Genomic DNA, 19,529 nt, shown 5'->3' with positions numbered 1-19,529 from the left:
GAATGTTTGCTGGAGGAATGAATTTACACCTTTTCTTTCATTTTGTTCTTAAAAAGAACCATGTAGGCACATAATGATCACCTAGGGTTGTTCATTAACCGGATGCACAAATCCAATCATGTAAACAATGTAAACACCTTAACGGCTAAGGTATAAAAAAGAAGACACACAAGGAGGGATTCCAGCTTTTTTATTTTCCCCCTTTTACATAAAACAAAGTAGAAGAAATAATACAAGATTAAAACTGCAAAAGTAGTTAATTGGTAGAACACATATACACAAAAAAATCCAGATAGCAAGATAGGCTTATCTACAATGAGGAAACACATGTAAAAATTAAGGTAGTTTGTAGTTTTCATAGGAAACATTAAAAAAAAAAAAAAAATCAAACATATGCTACAATGGGTGCCACTGTTTACAGTAATATTGAAGGGGAGAAAACACTTATTTAGGGACAGATACACCACAAGGTCCAGCATCAGTGCAGTAAATTCACAAAACTATATCACAGCTAGTTAATCAGTTTAAGAACTGTTCCCAAATGTCACATTTTCGGCCCTCAGAGGTTCATGCCTACAGATTTCAGCTACTCTAAGACACTTCCCAAGCAGTTACAAAATTTCTGTAGACCAGAGGCCACCTATCGTCGCCAAAAGTCTGCTCTCCCCAGCAGCCCTTGCACTCTTCAGAGAGAGAGATCTAGGAAAAAGGTCAGATGCCAGCATAAACACCACCTCCTGTGCCAAATCTCTGGGGACCAAAGCAGCCAGCAATTACCTTCAAATAAGAATCTTGAGGCTTACCTTCAAAGGCTTAGTCTGGTCTTGAAAAATTAGTAGGCTAAGATTATTTTCTACTGAAATGACTCTTGACTAAGTATAGGAAGACTTCTGTCCTTTATTGGCTGGTGTTGGAGTGAAGGTCATAGACCTGAGTCTTAACCTATTACATACTTTAGTTTCAGTCGGCTGAAAACCTGAAATTAAAAATATGCTAAAAATCCTAAACACAAACTTCTGGAAGCCTGCTGTTCAAAAGCCTCTAAGGATCTACTAACTTGAAGTCTAAGAGCAAGGAGAGACGAGCTCAAAGCCTGTCATATTCCCCGTTTGGGAGGAAAGATCAATGTTTCTTACAAATTACTAAGTTTTTCACAAGGCAGAAACCAGCACATACTAGGGCATGGAATTGGTTTCATTTTATTCCAGAGGATTCTTCTCCCATTGTATAGAAACAGCATGAGGAATGAATCTTAATTGGTCTCTTCACTGGAAGTGGTCAACTTGGTCTCTGTATTCACGAAGCCAGGCAGTTTAAGCAGACTGTGGAAGCAGACAGTAGAACCAGCTTCCTGTAGCCACAGACCACTAACTCGTATCTAGCTAAAGCAAAGATCAACTGGAACAATTATCCAAAGTCACAGTTAACTGTACTAAAAGGTGAAGTTCACCACTATATTATTTTAAAGGAAGTTGCCTAAAAGTAAGAATGCAATTAACCTGGGTGGAGAAAAATCAAAACAAGTCGTACTCACGAATGAGTTGTCCATATAAGGCCAACTGATGAGAATGCATCCAGCTACACTTCACATGAAGACACTATGCATAAAGCCTTACTCGGCAAGTCTGAATTTCTACGCACTAAGGGCAAAAGAGGGAGAGCAAAGAGCTACTTCTGTAACATTTTAGTATCCAGACAGCATAACAGAAACTGTTCCCAAGGACAATGTATATGCCATTCATTACACTGAATAAAGCAGATGCATTATTCATTTTTCTTTTCTTTTTGTTTGAGAAGCTTATTTATCTCCCTTTTGGCCATTCCAATGTACTTCAAAATGATTCCATGCTGGTTTAATCCAGGAAGCAACAGTAAGAAAGTCACTTAAAAATAAACAAAATGAAGGAGACAGCAATTAATTTCCTCTAGATTATTACATTTTATAGAAGTAGTTTCCCAGACTATTAGGCACTCTAATGGGAGGAACCAATAAAAAATCCATTACTTTCATTGTGTTTATCCCCGGAAACTTCTGCTATTACACCCCTCAAACATCAAATAACACACTGCTTACTTTTACCTCTCGCATGTCACTTTCTACCTTGGTTATTATGTTCTGTTTTAATTTATTGTATGACCACAAACTCCCAGAAAACAAGGACATGGGTTTTAGTCATCTCTCTATACTCCCAATTCCTCCATCTGTGCCTTAATCTTGATAAACACACACATATTTGTTGACTAAGCTCCAATCAGACTTCAGTGGCCAGAATATGCCTATAGTTCTTCCTCAAAGACTTACCTATCAGATAGGTGAGCAGCAGGTTGTGGACTTGCTGTCCCACCCAAGCAACCGCAGCAAGAGAAACGATCATGGTCATGAAGTACTAAATAATGAAAACAACAAAAATTTATCAACTCCTAGAAAAAGACTAGGAAGCTTAACTGTAGGATGTTGTTTCAAAGGTTGGAAAATAATCCAGTATTTATTACCACTTTTCTTTAAAGAGACTTGGTATTTATACATTATATAAAATCCATAGAAAACTCCACTAGATCTACTTTATAGAATTTACACACATTCCCTCCTAGAATTACTATAATTCTCTGTATAAATTAATTTACAATACATTATACTACTTTTACAATTAATAATTCACATTGTGACCTTATGTGAAGCTAAGAGATAAGAGAACAAATGCTTTTTAAGTATTTGTCTTTTATTTCAATAAGTAAAAAGAAACAAAAATTTTGCTCTACTAGAGTACAAAATTAAATGGAAATGTCATTTAACTTCTAATTCATACAAACATTTATGAATGTACTCAGAGGAATTAAACCAATGGATAATGATAAATATCAAACTACTGAATATAAATATCAAACTATTAAAACAAAAAGGCTATCATTAGACTACAATGGAGTAAAAATAGACCCAATCTTAAAATTTTGCTTTACTGAAATAAGTCAAAGCTAAAAAAGTACCATTTTAGGCTTTTCTTCCTTTAGTGTAAAGAGGCGTTTCCACCAGCCCACAGCTCTGCGTCGAGTTTTTACCAGATTGCTACAAATTTCATGGAATCTTTGCTGTTGCTCAGTGGTCCTACAAAAAAATTTTCCCCTTCGCTATAAGCAAGTCTTTATAGTAAACAGAAATATATCATCCTCTCAAATTTAAAAAGCTATCCCCTAAAGAAAGTTTAAATAAAAAACAATTCACATTATCTTATAATCGTGAAAAAGTTTCTGTACCATTAAGACACCATGGAAAACTCGGGAATAAGTTTTTACATAAAGACATGTGTATGTACAAAGCAATGGTAATCCGTGCTTCTAAAACCACATTTGGTTAATTATAGTAACAAAAGATTCAAGGCTACTATGGGCCATGCAGAAATCAGTATAAATTAATTTCTCTACTCCTATATTATTTTTCAAATCCAAAAGAATTCTGGGTTGTAGCCCATCAGTGTCTCACTATTTTGAGGAAGACGTGAAGTTTCTACCCTGCAGCTCTATCTGAGCACTCTTCACTGAGATAATAACTACTGCATTCCAAGCATAATACCCTCAGCTGGGCTTCATACACTTGATGCCAAGGCAGCAACAAACAGCTCAAATCCAAATTCTTTATAAATTTAGTCCCAGTGAGGGAAAATATATACAAAACAGCAGTAAAAATATAAAAAGATCCTCCAAGAAAGCCTTTTTTAATGTTTTCTGGATTCTGATTAAAAAAAAAAAAAAGTTCACCCTTATACTGTCTTTGCTATACAGATATATTGGTGTAGAACCTACACTGGGGGGGGGGGGGGTAGATTCCTTTCGCTCCTCTAGTTCCGGTCCCTGTAAAACTGCAGTGATAGATACAGCAGAAGGGTTCCTGATAAGCCCTGGAACTTCTTGTAAACAACTAGAAGTTAAACGCCATCCATGGTCAAGGCTGAATTGTGGCTATGCAACAGTGTTCTTCCTTCCTCATTAAGATCAAAAAATTTAAAAAAAGATCAAAAAATAAAATTGCTCTGGACTGAGCCACATACTGATTACCATGAAACTACCACTGTTTATTTCTGAAAACTTTTCTCCAGGAGTTATGAATTAGCAGATTAGAGTGTCATCTGACTAATAAAGTCAAGGTCAGGTAGATTTCCTTTGTTAAGTTGCTACATTACATGGTTACAAACTTGCCCAAAAAACAGCAGCCTAACTCATTACTACATGTGAAAAACAATTCAAAGGGCATTTCCTAACACTAATCTGTTCTGCTGGAGGGGAAACATTTTTAAATAAAATGCTTAATTATCCTGTAACTTAAGCAAATTCCCCTAAAATGTCCAAATTTGTTCTTAAAGATCCATAAGGCATGTATTTAAAATTATTTATTTTACAGAATTATCTTATAATTTGCTATTATCAGGGGAACAAAAAAAAACTAAAGGCACATGTAGACTACTGATCAAATTAAACAACCAAGGGAGAAAAGCAACTAGGACCAAAAAAAAAAAAAAATCTACTCCAGCATCTAGTTTTGTTGATTATTTGGATCAAAAGTGAGAAATGCAACATTCCAGAGGGAAGTTAAAATACTTCAATGCATCTATTCTGAAGCACTTGCTATGCATTTAGCTAACTACCACCACACTGTGTCAACATCAACCTTAAACACAAGATGCATCTTAAGAGTCAAAATATTTCACAGCACTCAGAACAGTGCCTAACAAAAAAGTAGACATTCAATAAATAGCTGCTCAATAAATGGACAAAAATTTACGTTACTGTTTTCATATTCATTCAAAAATAGCCTGCAAACTATAGCATCTTAAATATCAAAGAAAATAAATGTAAAATATAAACATACTATTTCTATGGAAAGCTCATTATGAGTTCTGCAATATTTGATAAAACATTACCTCAAAAAACCTCACTTCAATAAAAAGGTCTAAAAAGGAAAAAAAGGCGAAATAAATGCTAAGGTCCCTGGGTGACTCAGTTGGTTAAGCCTGCCTTCAGCTCAGGTCATGATCCCAGGATCCTGCTCAGCTGGGAATGTGTTTCTCCCTCTGCACCCCGCCCCCCCGCACCAGGCTCCTGCTCGCGCTTGCAAAAATAAATAAAATCTTAAAAATAAATAAATAAATGCTAAACTGTAAAAGAACTATGGAGACATAAGTACTGGAAATTCATGATTTATAACTGAATCGGCTAAGAAACGCTTCATATAAAAGCAACAATCCTAACCCCTACGTATCCAATAGTTAGACAATTCTATGTGCTTAATTACAGCACACTAATCACAGCCACCAGGTTCAGTAACCTCACAGAAATTAGCCAAATCATTATACCACCTACCATTTATTGGAGCCAAAAATTCTAGGAGCTAGAATGGGAACAAGGTAGTCAGCCAAGCACAAAAACATAACAAAACAGGAAACACCGGACAGAACAGATGGATCTAGATAGTAGATAGTCCTGTTTAAAAAAAAAAAAAAAATTAATGGTTAGAAAAACATAGTCATTATTATTCCTAGCTGAAGATGTTTATTCACTTAAGTCTTTTGGGTCTCAAAGATGTTATCTGCCTTTTTCATTCTGTTTCTCACAAGTGGTTTTCCCGGAAGCTTCAGAATGTGATAACATAGTTGCAATGGTTAATGTAAATATCAAGAGACAAAAGCTCCTTGGGGTCCTCAATACTTTTTAGGAGTGTAAAGGGTCCTAAAGGCCAAAAAGTGTGAGAGCCACTGATCTATTCAATTGCTTTAAGTTACCGAGTTTACTAAGTACTACAAATTCTGAAAACTAGGAGAACTGCTCTAAGAAAAGGCATTCTTTACAGATTACACATTACAAAAGACTTAGGCACTTTCAAAAATGGAGGCTGTGTATTACCTGGGCCCTTTTTAATAACAAGCACAATCCACAGTAATTTAATAGCTCACTTACAGAAACACCAAAGAAACCACACCCATGATGGCAGGTGGAAACCAGGCTCTTTCCCATCTGAGGACTTTATCAGCCATCAGCATCACTTCTCCCCATCCCTGCAGCTGCTCTTCCAGACTTGCAGTCTCTGCAGCCTACATAAGACCAACATGTAAAGCGATCATTTTACTACTCCCAACATTTCTGTGCTTCCTAGAGAGTTAAATTTTTTTAAGACACCAAGAATGTAAAACAGCTCTCAACCAAGTCACTATCTTAAATTAGTTCCTAAAAAATTCTGCAAATTTGGTACCAAAGACAGAAATCCATTTGGGGTGTGGGGGGGAGGACAACCTATCATTTAACAATCACCTTTCAAGTCCAAGCACTGGGCTACTCTTCATACCTCATGTAACAATCCTTATAGAGCCCCTCATAGTGTGTGGGATAATGAGACCCATTTAACAAAGAAAGTGACCTCAGAATGGGTGACTAGCTTTCTCAAAGTCATGCATTACTAAGTGGCAGCACCCAAAATATAAAATTACATCGCTTTAAGTTTGCTCATTTTTCAGGTGGTGAGAATTGATCTGTTGTTTTGTCATTTCATTGATTTATACCCCTACTTCTAAATCCATTAGGAAAGCCTCTCCCTGAACAGCATTCAATTTTTAAAATAGCTTTGTGTAATGGAATCATTTAGATGCTGGCATCAGTTGCACAATTAAGTAAAACTACTTTCACCAAATTACATGAGGCATCTTAAGCTCAATATATCTCCTCAATAGAATGAGTGCTTCTTACACTTACCAGGACATTTGGTTAGACTTCAAATTTCTCTGCAAATCTGACAATCTGCTGAAAGTAGACTTCTGGAATGAGTCAATGTGGCAAAAAGCCCCTAAACTGATTTTGGTACAGGAAAAAGAACTGAAAGAAACCCATGTGCCCTTATAAATGTTATCACTGGGAAATAAACAAAAGACAGAGGACAGTGCAGCCCAATCTTAATAAAGATGCTATCTATCTGTGCCACACTCATCACTTAGGTGACTTCAACATTTCTGACTTTATATATCATGCTTGATATAGTTAAATATGAGATTACTATGTGCCAGAAACTCTTTAAGTATTTTATATGCTTATACTTTAATTAATCCTCCCAATATGCTAAAAGGGTGGTATTGTTACAAACCTCATTTTACAGATGAAGTAACAGATACAGACAGGTTAAAAGATCTGAACCCAGGAAATCCAAAGCCAAAGGCTTTGTTCTCCTTAAAGTTACACTGCTCCGCTGGAAAGAGCAGCTGAACTCCAGGCCAGGATCTGTCATTTGAATAAACTGTGTGAATTTGGGCAATTCTTTGTGCTTCAAGCAACCCTCTTTAAGTAGAACCTGGCTGGGGCTAACCATGCTACCTAAAGAGAAGTGTGTTTGCGTGTGTTTAAACGAACAGGTCATGCATTTCTAGAAACCAATGCAAAATGAAAATCTCGCACAATCAAAACTTCCCTGCAAAGTCACTTAATTCATTAGCACCTCGGCTCTTGAATATCAAACGTCAAAGATTAAATTCTTTGGTTCCTCTATTCATTGTGGCAACGGACAAAAGGCAAGGATTTCTCTCGTTTTTGCCTAGATCGAGCCGTGAAACTCGTAGTGAGGTTAAACTTGTCCGCCTGTGATACGTCACTGCAGTTCCTTCAGACCCCTGCTTATTCTAAAGTCATCCTGTGACACACACACACCCGTCCCTTACAAACACCAGACAAACGCAAGGTCCTCCCACTGTCCTTCCTGCTGGACCCTGGTCCCAGTTCCCTGCGGTGAGCTCACAGCCTCCCCGCGGTTTAAGCTGTGCCAGCTCTAACAAATTTCGGCAGCAGCCCTTTGACCCTCCACCCCTGCCCAAGTATGGGGGAAAAGAACGAAAGGACAGCCTGGTTGAAATCAAAGAGGGGGAACCTCGGGTATGACTGGGGGCCTGGGGCTCAAAAGCGCTCGACAGGCCCCTCGCGGCCCTCTGCCCCAGGTTTCACCCCAGGCTTATCGCAGGCCCCCTTCTCCCACTTCCTCTTCATCCCCTGTTGGCGGTGCGAGATCACGCGCCCTCCTCACCCCATCTCGTACCTTCCCCAGGGGATGTTAGGGGTCGACACGTCTAGTGACCGCCACACTGCACCTACCCAAGAGGCCCAAGGGGCGGGCGTCGTCGCCTGCGCCTGGGAACCGGGAGGGAAGGGCCGGGCCCATCACGGGTGATAGGAACGAGGCCGCAAGCGCCGCCAGGCTAAGCCCACCCAAGTCCGGAGGCCCTGCTTGGTTCCCTCACGACTCACCAGCAGGTTGGTGCTGCGATTATCTCCCTCCGCCATCGTCCCTGAGGTGCTGCCTTAGCGGGCGCACACCGCCCCCCAAACGAGCTTTCCACAGAGACCCACACAGCGACCCTCGCGCGAAGGCACGCCCCGCAGGCCGCTTATATAGGCCAGCCACCTTTCCCGACAGTCTCCGCGAAGCCCGCTCCTCATTGGGTGGATTGAACTCAAGTTTCGGGGGAGCCCGACCAACCGCTGCCCAGCGCATGGCTTGAAATTGAGGTCAAAGGAGACGGAGGCCGCTCAGGGCGAGGGGGCGGGGACAAGGAACAACCAACCAGCGCCCAGGAGCGGTGTGACGCCCCGCCCAGGTCTTTAGGAAGCGGTTGAACGGCCGCTATCGTCCCTCCCCCCCCACCCCCCCACCGCGGCTTGGTCTGTCCGCGGTATAACCAGGGGTGGCGGCCATTGTAGCTCTCGGGCCCTCTTCTGCTGGAGTTGAAAGCAGCTAGGGAGACTTGATGGAATTGAGTCTTTGAAGAAACAGGACGCGCATTATCAGGCGAAGGGCAGAGATGGGCGCGTGACGCTGACCTCGCTGTGATCAAAGGGGCCTGGTGCCCGTCGCTCTCGCCGCGCCCCCCTGCGGCCGTTCCGTCTCATCCCTGGTCTGGCCGCTCTGGCCCGGCCCCTGCGCAGTTTAGCCCCGACTTGAGACGCGGACACTCGTGCCCACCCCATGAGGTTTTGAGGACGAGTGGAAGGAGCTGTTTCTGTAAATTGTCGGCAGTTTGCCCCATCTAACCATTAGGAGTAAGGCCTTAGCTAGATGGAGGAAGGAGGGGGGAATCTGGCATAGTTCTCCAACGTGAGGAAAAAAGCACCGATTTACAAAGGTGGCTTATTTATGTGGGTCTTCAGGGAAATCCTTTGTGGGACAGGGCGTTTCGGTTACTTACGGAACGATGAGCTCCTTCTCCACGAAGGGTCTGGTTTTTGACAGAACCTTGTTTACACTGGAGGTCTTGCTAAGGAAATATGTAAACCCTCTCCTAAGCAGTGGGATTCATCAGTAACTTAGGAACTAGAGTAACTACCAGATAATACTAAGATGAATTACTTCCACGTCTTTTCTCTGCAAGATTTCAAAATGCATTAAGTGCTTTGATTTTCAGTAATTAGTCATGCCAAATGTTGACCTGGTCAGAGATGTTTCAGGAAAACTTACCATAGCTTTTACCTTTCAGCCTTTTATCTTTTTTATAATCACCTATATTATGCCACAAATTTATATTTATTTTAAAAGAATTCCTTAAATAACTACCCAGATTCTTAAGAGAACACATGCTGCCCCTAAGAAAGCCAGTGGGGACAGGAGCAGTATGAGTTTCAAGGAAGGGTGTGAAATTTACCATGGATCTTGGGGGTGGGGGGAGCATCGATGGGGGCAGAAACACTTGAGAGGGGAAAGCAAGCCTTTGCAAAGGAAGGGGACTCTTCAATAAAGGGCCACTTTGGGGGGAAAATACGGTTTTGTAGGTAAGAAGCAGCCAGTTGATACAGAGATCCCATTGGGGGAGATTTTAAAGCTACGAAGTTTGAGAAGCAGCCCCTGGCCTCCCTCTTCGAAAGAAAATTAAAAGGTCCCAATCCGCAGCCACATAGTGAATATATTAAGCACTGGGTGCAAAATCTTGGTATAGACACAGAAGTATCTCCTTCCAAGGAAGCCACAGAATTTTTATGCTTTAAAAATGACATTTCTACTTTGGGAAATCAGTCTCTGCTACAAAATGCTTCTGGTTCACCCAAGTTCCCTATGTACAACCTAAGACTTCAACACCAGCGTGTGAAATTGAGGTAGGTGAAAAAAATTGAAGCAACTCAAGCAGCACAGGCTCTCCTCTCCCCAGTATTTTTGTTACTGAAGGAATGTGCTCCCACACCTATTTGCAACTTGATAGTCCAGGAGCACTGGTACAAGGTCTTTCTGTAAACTTCCAATTGGTTTAATTATTTAAAAACACCTACCCTTAGTGCTTTCTTTTGAGCTTTGCTTTTGTACTACAAAAAGAGGATATGAACTTTTGAAAGGTGCCCCATGACAACACAGTTAACATAAATCTTATAATGATCTAGCAACAAAATGCAATCTGATTTCCAGATATTTAAAACAAGCCAGACATTTTAATTCTATTTTCCTTCAGCTTTCACACCCCAGGGGAATACACATATCAATAATGTCCTGTGGTTTTGTTTCTCAATACTGACAAAGTTAAGCTTAACAAATTACACAATACTAGAACTTACCCATAGAATTAAAATTTTCACTGCTGCTCAAAAATACTATAGTACTTTGAGGATTAAAAAAAAAAAAAAAAAATACAGGGGTGCCTGGGTGGCTCAGTCGTAAAGCGTCTGCCTTCGGCTCAGGTCATGGTCCCAGGGTCCTGGGATCGAGCCCCGCATCGGGCTCCCTGCTCAGCAGAAGCCTGCTTCTCCCTCCCCCACTCTCCCTGCTTGTGTTCTCTCTCCCTCTCTCTCTCGCTGTCTGTCAAAAACTAAAATCTTAAGAAAAAAAAATTACTTTGAGTGGTGCCTGGCTGGCTCAAGTCAGTAGAGCATGTGACTCTTGATCTCAGGGTTGTGGTTTAAGTCCCACATTGGGTGTGGAGATAAAAAATAAATTATTTAAAAAAAAAATACGTTGAGAACTGAGCTTTAAAAACATTTTTGGAGGTATTAATACTTTAAAAAAACCAAACCTCTACCCATATTCCAAAAGTACGTTTTCTGGAACCTACTTCGACCAATAAATTCAGAGCTTAAATGCTACGTCTTTTAAGACTTTATTTTCTGAAAAACGTATTTCATACAATCTTTGCTGTGTTAATGCAAATATGCACAAAGTAGGCATGTATTTTTGTTTTCCAAAAGATGCATTATGAACATTTTTCAGGAAGCTGGTGTGATTTATTCAACTTTTAATCTTAAATACAATCACAAAATTATATCCATCAGGAGGCATTACAACCTTTTGTACAGAGAAGCCACTTTATTTATACAATGTTACTAGGACAAGGAAGATTCAGTTCAACTCAACTTGCTCTGATGGTAAGGGTAAATTAACAAGTGAAGTATGCTGCTGCCACTGACATTACAGGTGGAAATATAAGAGAAATTTAAACCAGAAAAATAACTGACACAAGAACTTGAAACAGGAGCTGAAACTTGGACTGCCAGGAAAAGAAAAAAATCAGCCTGTTTTGAAAGAAAAACATTCTACAAGCCTGCATTTCAGAACAACATGCAATTCCTTGAGTTTACCATCTTCAAAAATCAAACTCATTGTATGACAGTTTTACAGTAGCACAACAAACAGCTTTTCCCTAGTAAGCCCAAATTCCCATAGAAAACAAGGGACTCCAAGGGGTTCCTGTTGTACAACTAACCCTTGAACCTGGAGAGCTTCTCAGTCAGAGTCCATTTGCCCTTTTGTAAATAAGGGATGGTGACACTGTTACCCAGGCCTAAAAAGCAGGAAAAGTGCAACAAACTCTTAGGGGTTCATAATACAGTGGATTTCCCCTTCTGCAATGTTTGGAAAAATTTGTAACGCTAAGCTAGTTTTCCCCATTGGAGGAATGTTCCTAATACAAACCATGTATTGAAAACAAAATCTACCTTCTTTAAGTGACCCTTACATCACTATAGTCTACCTCCTTGATTTAAAGGGGGGTGGGGGGGCGGAGGGGAGTCCTAGCTCTAAATTACTGACATTTTACAAGCCCAAGATAGAGAATGGAAGGTCACTGGTTTTCACATTCATCTAATTTCGTCTAAAACAAAGGTACGTGTGCTAACAGTAAAGCATTCACTGATTTTTGATGTATATGAATAGGACTAACAGGCTAACTGTAGGTGCTTCCTTTAATATGAAAAGAATTAGGAGAAAAGAAGAACCAGCTCCTTTGATTTTAGTACTGCCAAAACAAGTAAGCCCCCAGAGTAATTACAAATACGTGGAGGATAATAGGCCAGGAAGACTTTTCAATTTAAAGTACTGCCTATAATACCCCAGATTTAAAAGGACCTAAGATTGCACATCAACTCTAATATTTGGCTGTACTTGCATTGCCCTGCTCGGCATATTTTAATGGCTCTTTCCTTAAATTTCACACATCAGAACAACTACAATTAAAAACAATGCAGATAACACCAAACATAGACAATATTAAGAAAACTACATACTAAGCTTAGGTAATAGTGGCAAGTGTTAAGGGCAGAAGTGATGGAAGTTTTTCTTTGTATTACAAACCCTCACCCAGAACCTGGGGTTTGGGCTCTAAGAAAACAATTTAGGGAAGCAATCAAGAGCTTGATTATCAGTTCACACACAGAAATCTCACATAGCTCAAAAACAACTCACCACAAGTGCCAGACACAAAAGAATGTTAATAATCATCTAGCAAACTATGTTAAGAACTCATGACCAGAAAGAATGAGATCCTGCAAGACACAAAAGAAAAACTAAAAGAGAAATACACACAGCTCCATAAACCAACTAAGCCTCCACAGCTTTGTAGAGATACCAACTAAAATTCAGGCAATTTTAGAAAATCAAAGACAACAAAACACTTAAGATAAACTTCCATTTTCAAGGGTACTCTGAATTGAAGAAGAGGTTGTGGGTTATTCTATACCCCCTGAATCTTAGAGAGAGAGAAAGGAAAAGAGAGGAGCAGATCCCTGGTTTTCCACAGGTATTTTGTATCATCAAAAATGACTTCATTAACGGAAGCACTCTGAACTTTATTTTACAAGATAATCCCCCAAATATAGCCCTGTCTTCTCAATCTGCTCTATCACCAGGACCTTTCACCAGTGATTAAATCTGCAGAGTTTGCTTGTTAACAGTTCAAAATACCAAGGCTACTCAGCAGAATGACTTCCCAGAGGAAGCCAAACTGCACGGACTGGGGTCTTACTGTCCAGAGTGCAGTAATAAGTCCTCAGTTATTCACATCTGCCCCACAACCAAACATGTATATGCCACACTGTTCTCTGAGGGACCATTTTCAAATAAAAGTGACGGATAATTTACCAGAGGCACAGGTTTCTGATATAAAGCTGTTTTGTTTTTGCTTGGGTAAGGTGCCAGGTACCTCTGAAGCCTAAAATTCACAGGCAATAAAATTCACCTATTTCATTTATCTTCTTTACCAAAGAAAAAGCAATTTCTGAATACTACCTGTAGGGACAAACTAGTGTGAACTTGTTTTATCATTGTGATAAAAGTTTTTTCCTCACGACAATAAAGAATGTTGCTGAAAAGACTTTACTTTTGAGAGAGCAGAGGTAATCAAGTGATGAATGCAGTACCTCCCACACAGCCTCTAGGAAATAAAGCAGCGTGCATAACACAGTGTGGCATTATTGTTCCGGATAGGTTGTTTTGATTGTGAAAATAAGGTTCAAATGAATGAAAAAAATTAAATTTGACACACTAGGTTCCTTAACTTGCTATTAAGACACACGGGTATTTGAAAATACCACCTTTCTTGCAATGCTTGCCTAAGTATTAGAAAAGCACTGAGATGCATTCTCTCATGGGTATGTGAAGATTATAGATTAATGTGGCAATCAGAATACAGAAAAGGCCAGAGCTATGTGGAATTTTTCCTTAATACCCTTCAAGTTTGTCTGTGAAGACTGGCAACCAGAAATGATCACAGTCCTAACCTCTAAAATGCAGGAAAAATGTACTCAAACAATCAAGATTGTGTGTTCTACTTTGTGTCGATACGTGATTTTACGAATCCTATTCTAGTCTCGATTTTTATTTTGGATCAACAATTCAGCTTACAATACTGAAGTGCAATACTAAATTTAAGGAAACCTTGATCATGAATTCACAGCAAACTATTAAAATTGTGCAAAAAGTAAAGTACTTCACAGACTAATAATTGAACTTAAGAAAAGATGGTGGTGGTTCTCATCTTTGCTGATGTTTCACGTACATGTCCTAAAATGCCAGGTAAACTAAAGCAATTATAATTTACGAAGTGGAAATTAAAAGTATCAAATGAGAAAACTGAATTAAAAAACATCTCACTCTACCTCCACCAGAACATCACTTTATTGTTAATCTGTCATCAACAATGTAAAACTCTAATAGGTATTCTATCCTGGTTTTTAAAAAGGTAAAAAGATTACATTGGATTAGCTACTTTCTATGAAAGAAACTACAGCAATCGCAGAAGAGGGAAAATTTGAATGACCTCCCAAAAATGCACACTATAAGCAAAGGGGAGTGTACATTAAATCAAATGTCTGTTAGATTCATTACTTTTGAATGCACAGTGACAATTCTGGAAACTGTACATGATAGAATCACAGAAATGACTTAAATAACCAGAATTCTATTTTGTATGTGATCATCAGACCTTTAAACAATCCTTGAATTTGCCATGTTATTAGTCGTTTTGGAGAAATTTCTGTTTATCACTACAAATATAAGTTGTTAACAACATTGAGATGGAAGCATATGAAATACAAGGATTGAAATAAAAGTAAATTAGAAAGATGGCTAATCTACTAGATCAGGTAAAGGGAGGGGAGTGGGTAGATGATGTGGGATTAGGGAGGAGGACAATGGGTAGTTTTTTTTTTTTCCCTTCATTTCAGAAGTAAGTTCTTCCAATGTAGTGTATCTGTTACATAGCTCTCCATTTCCAGTCCATTTCTGAAATTCTTATCGCATAGCCTTTTTGTACCTACTGGTCAACCCAACCAGTACTGTTGCCAAGCAACAAGTGTTACACGAGAATCTGAATGCATCAAATCTTCCTTGGCTGTGATTTCTTCGCGGCCCCAGTTTTCTCTGTTTCTGAGCGGGGTTTGTTTTTTCCTGGATTGTACACACAGGGTCAGGTGGAATGGAGTTCCAAATCACTCTGTGCTCCGCGGCATCCCGATTTCTTTCTGCAGCTAACCTCCTGACACGTTTGCAGCTGTTCTGTGGCAGAAAGACAATCTCCATGTTCAGGCGGTGAGCTTTCTTTCTTTCACCCTTGACCCTGGGGTTGCAGGCCATGGTGTTGGGCGTATCCCTGAGTGCAGCTGTCCTGCAGGATTCACTTCCTAGCGCACCGAGATTTCCTAGGGTTCCTCAGAGTAAGCCCCCAGTTGCATCACCACCGACTGTGGTGTGGCTTTGGATGCCTGAGGCTGAGTTGATTCTGGTGGATGTCTGACCTCGCTTAACCAGACTCATCTACTGTCTCACCATTCATACCCAGGCTGTCCAACCTTCATACAGCTGAGCCAAGTTATCTAGATTAGTTGCTTCCTTAATGACATAGTCAACCTGTAAAAGTAGGCAGGAGAATATTTTAAACAATTTAGACTTTTAAAGGACATATATGAGTTCTAGGAGTTAAGTTTCTAATCACCCAGATTAATAACCCAAAGGATGTGTAGTTGCTATGGGGGAACGGTTAAGTAACCTGAGCTTCTCTCATAATTCCACAGCCTACAAAATGTGTGTCTTGGCAAAGTTACAATCCCTTTGAGTCTTGTAAATCCTTAGATGAAGACAGAACCCCCACTGACCCCACAGGTGCTCTTGGGGTTAAACACATGAAGTCACTAAGTAAATGCTTAAGCAGTGTAAAAAAAAAAGCGCATAGCAGATTCTGAAATACAGTTGGGTGCTCGACAAATGTCTATTGATTCTGACTCAGCTAAATTTTCCTTTATAGTAAGAGATATAATCATCTCTATATCCACAGAATCCAGAGGGCCCAATTGTATGTTAAATGCTCAATATATGGCTGCTGAATGATGACTTATACCAAAAGTTGTGCACCAAGATCTCTATACTTACCACCCCCCGTGAGCCCATTAACTCTCTTTCATATATAAAATTTAGTTAACACAATAAAAAGCACCATAGCCAACCATCCTTCAAACAAATGAACAGACAGCTAAAGATAGACAGTCCTGGAGCACCTGGTGGCTCAGTTGATTAAGGGTCTGCCTCTGATTCAGGTCATGATCCTGGGATGACTAGGATCCATCGTCTGGGATGGAGCCCAGAGTCCTGCTCAGCAGGGAGTCTGCTTCTCCCTCAGCCTTTGCCCCTCCCCTGGCTCATGTGCATGCTCTCTCTCTCTCAAATAAATAAAATCTTAAAAAAAAAAAAGACCATCCTGAAAGTACACAAGCCATTAACCTACCAGAAAGCTTCTGAAGCAAAGATACCCCTAACTCATTATTATCCATGTGTTTTGTTTTGTGGGTTGTTTTTTTTTCCCCCAAACTTGACAATTTCTAAGGAAATAATTCTTGACCAAGAAGAGTTTAATTTCAGGTCCTACACAGCTATGTAACAGCATTTAAAATATAAAAAAAACCTTTTCTTGCTGATGTTAAAACTGAATTGTGGATGTCAAAACATTAGAAAATAAGATATTCACAGTCTCAAATTTTTACCCCACGGAAGAAAAGGTACATCTGTAAAGAAGAATTCAGGAGAACACTATCCTTGACCAAATGACCTAACTTAATAACACAGAAGATGGCACACACAAAGACACATCACTGACATAGTATCCCTGCCAAAAATGTTGATTCCTAATTATGAGGGAAATATCAGACAAATACACAGTGAGGCACGTTCTACAAAATGACTGGTCTGAACACATCAGAAAGGTCAATGTCATAAAAGGAAAAAAAAGAAAATCCTCAGGAACTGCTCTAGATATTAAAGGCAACTAAAAGTAGAACAAGTATATATGAAATTCAAGATAAGCCTTGACTAGATCTGGGGGGGGCTAAGCAATAAAGGCCATTTTGGGATAGCTGAAGAAATCTGAATATGGACTGCATGTGAGTTAACAGTCAGTGTTAAAATCAATAGTGAGTTTCCTGAGTTAATAATAATGTTTTGTTTAGGAGACATATATTGAAATATTTAGGCACGAAGTGTTTTGTCTGTAACTCTCACAAGGCTCTGAAAAACAGTGTATGCATACACATACACAGAAAGATGAAGCAAATGTAGGAACACAACTGGTTTACTAAATCTAGGTAAAGAGTACATGGACATTCCTACAACATTTCTGTAGGTTTAAAAATTTCAAAATAAACAGCCAGGGCAGGGGGTGGGTATTCATTCTCGAATTTATATATACAATTTTAATAACACTAATGAGAAAATTTCAGAGTAATGACTTCAGACAAACTGACACCCCCAAACACTTTATAGATACTATTCCTGCACCCCAAATTTCACCCTGGTTTCACTGGAAACCTTCACACAGTCCTCTTTAAAATGCAAATTAACTGCTCTCTGGTGGAGGAGAGAGAGGGGGTCAAGTCACACCTTAAATTTCTGTGAGAAGAGGGCTGGGGAGAAAGGAAATGTGCTAAAAGGGTAGAGTCAGAATAAAACAGTGACTATTATTTGACAACTAACTCCAGAGCTACCATTACTCAAAATTTTCTGAATTCTGAAAATAAATTTCAGTTCCTTATTTCTTGATGAACCACCAAGGACATCGGTGAGGGTATCCTTAAACCTGTACTGTTTCAGCAGCATTAAAATGGATAGATCAAGTTTAAAAAATGGTCACCTGTTCAGCAACTGACATCCTCCTATTCGGATCAACATCACGGCCCTCTAGCTTGGCTTTCACCCTCTTCCACACACTCACTGCATAGGAGTTTCTCTCTTGCACAGCTACGAAGCAACGGAAACATACGTTAAGTCAAACCACCACTTTGTATAAATATTTAATGCATCCTTATTCTAACTAATTACCTTTCCCCGTTTTAGGGTCTCTGACGGCCTTTTTAGGACTACAAGCAACACTCTTGCCAGTTCCTGGAATGGTGCTTGGTGGAGTATCTGCTGATGTGGCAAGATTTTTCTGAATCAGCTTTCTAGCATTCTGTGACATGACATCAGGCTGAGTCTTCTGGCCAGTGTTGCTCCGGACTGCTATAGAGAAAGAGTGGGTGGCTCAATTCACACGTAAACAGAAGAGATGGAGGGAGACAAAGAGGAGAGAGCAGGGCAGTGCTCTCTCAAACATCAACTACAAATGTAGAGCCAAGAAAAGAAATATGATTTTACAACCTTAAAGTCCTTATCCCTTGAAATACTGTCCTCCTAAAAATACAGCCTGAAGAGCTAGACATTCAAAAACAAATTTGTGCAATGATGCTCACTGCCTGTTGTGGCATCAAAAAACTATAAATATATTAACTGTCCAACAATGTGGGATTAATATGGTAAAGACATAGAATGACATATTAAATTGGGGCATTAAGTCATTTTCTAAAAGATTCTCTGATGGCAAGGAAATTCCCAATTTAATATTAAGTGGGAAAAGGCAACAAGAACTGCATTCACAGAATGATCCCAATTTGTGCATGTGCGTGCGCACATATACACACAAGTCCAACAAGAAATATGTAATGGTTTTACCTCCAACTGGAATGAAACTACCAATTTTCCTATTTTTAAAAAATTTTCCCTGGCAAGCATATATTTTATATTCATAAATCATTTAAAGAGGATTTAAACACAAGATATCTTTACTTTCTCACACAAGTACCTTTTTTTTTTTTTTTAAAGATTTTATTTATTTATTTGACAGAGAGAGAGACAGCGAGAGAGGGAACACAAGCAGGGGGAGTGAGAGAGGGAGAAGCAGGCTTCCCGCTGAGCAGGGAGCCCGATGCGGGGCTCGATCCCAGGACCCTGGGATCATGACCTGAGCCGAAGGCAGACGCCTATCGACTGAGCCACCCAGGTACCCCGTTTCTCACACAAGTACTTTTAAAATTAAACCAAAATGTGTTCAGTTTGAGTTGTGACAGAGTTTAAGAAAGCCCTTTAAAAAGGTGATGACTATGAACACATTAGACACTTAAAAGTATAATTAAACACCTTAGCGTCTATGTGTACATTATTAACAGATCAAGATTCAGGTGTTTTTTGAAGGAGAGAAGTCATACCTGCAGCAAAGGATGGCTGATAAGTAGCAGATGACGTTGGACTCGAACATTCATTTGTTGCATCGGTGACTAAGGGTGATGCAAAACCCACTAAATTATTATAGATACTGAAATACAAAATAAAATAGCTTATTTATGAAATGCTTCACCAGGTAACTGCTTATAAATATGAACAAAACTTAAAAAAACGTAGCTGAATTAAGCAAAACTTACTACACCAGATGTTTTGCTTATGTTCTGACTACATTTTCAAT

The 19,529-nt window shown here is 39.5% G+C and overlaps 2 protein-coding genes across 4 annotated transcripts in view; both read right to left on the bottom strand.

Annotated features, from left to right (window-relative positions):
• Positions 1–175: 175 nt before the first annotated feature.
• On the bottom strand, positions 176–8,425 carry ARL6IP1 (ARL6 interacting reticulophagy regulator 1). Its single transcript, XM_036098953.2, has 6 exons — positions 8,269–8,425; positions 5,947–6,080; positions 5,353–5,472; positions 2,986–3,103; positions 2,303–2,387; positions 176–1,883 (listed from the first exon to the last, which is right to left on the bottom strand). Exons 1-6 carry the CDS (start codon positions 8,302–8,304, stop codon positions 1,765–1,767), a joined length of 612 nt encoding a protein of 203 aa, XP_035954846.1. The 5' UTR covers positions 8,305–8,425; the 3' UTR covers positions 176–1,764.
• A 2,655-nt stretch (positions 8,426–11,080) lies between these two features.
• The window catches only part of SMG1 (SMG1 nonsense mediated mRNA decay associated PI3K related kinase), a 104,262-nt gene continuing 95,813 nt past the window's right edge, over positions 11,081–19,529 (bottom strand). For 2 of the 3 annotated variants that reach the window (XM_036098957.2, XM_036098955.2), the window contains 4 exons: positions 19,276–19,382; positions 18,074–18,253; positions 17,886–17,992; positions 11,081–15,616 (listed from right to left, as the gene is read on the bottom strand). In XM_036098957.2, the coding sequence (XP_035954850.2) occupies positions 15,539–15,616; positions 17,886–17,992; positions 18,074–18,253; positions 19,276–19,382 (472 nt within the window). In that variant the 3' untranslated portion in view covers positions 11,081–15,538. The remainder of the gene's footprint in view (positions 15,617–17,885; positions 17,993–18,073; positions 18,254–19,275; positions 19,383–19,529) is intronic. The other variant, XM_036098956.2, reaches the window with a different exon arrangement.

Source organism: Halichoerus grypus, chromosome 6 (genome assembly GCF_964656455.1).
Source record: "Halichoerus grypus chromosome 6, mHalGry1.hap1.1, whole genome shotgun sequence".
Taxonomy (NCBI): Eukaryota; Metazoa; Chordata; class Mammalia; order Carnivora; family Phocidae; genus Halichoerus; species Halichoerus grypus.
Note: the sequence above shows the minus strand (reverse complement) of the source record. Positions and strands in the feature narration are given on the sequence as shown.

Coding starts and splice junctions, on each gene's coding strand:
- ARL6IP1 (XM_036098953.2), bottom strand. CDS start 8,304: ATGGCGGAGGGAGATAATCGCAGCACCAACCTGCTG. Junction 2,388..2,985: donor AGGAAGAAAAGCCTAAAATG/GTACTTTTTTAG, acceptor TTCATTATTTAG/TACTTCATGACCATGATCGT. Junction 1,884..2,302: donor GCTGCTCACCTATCTGATAG/GTAAGTCTTTGA, acceptor TTTATTTTTAAG/TGACTTTCTTACTGTTGCTT.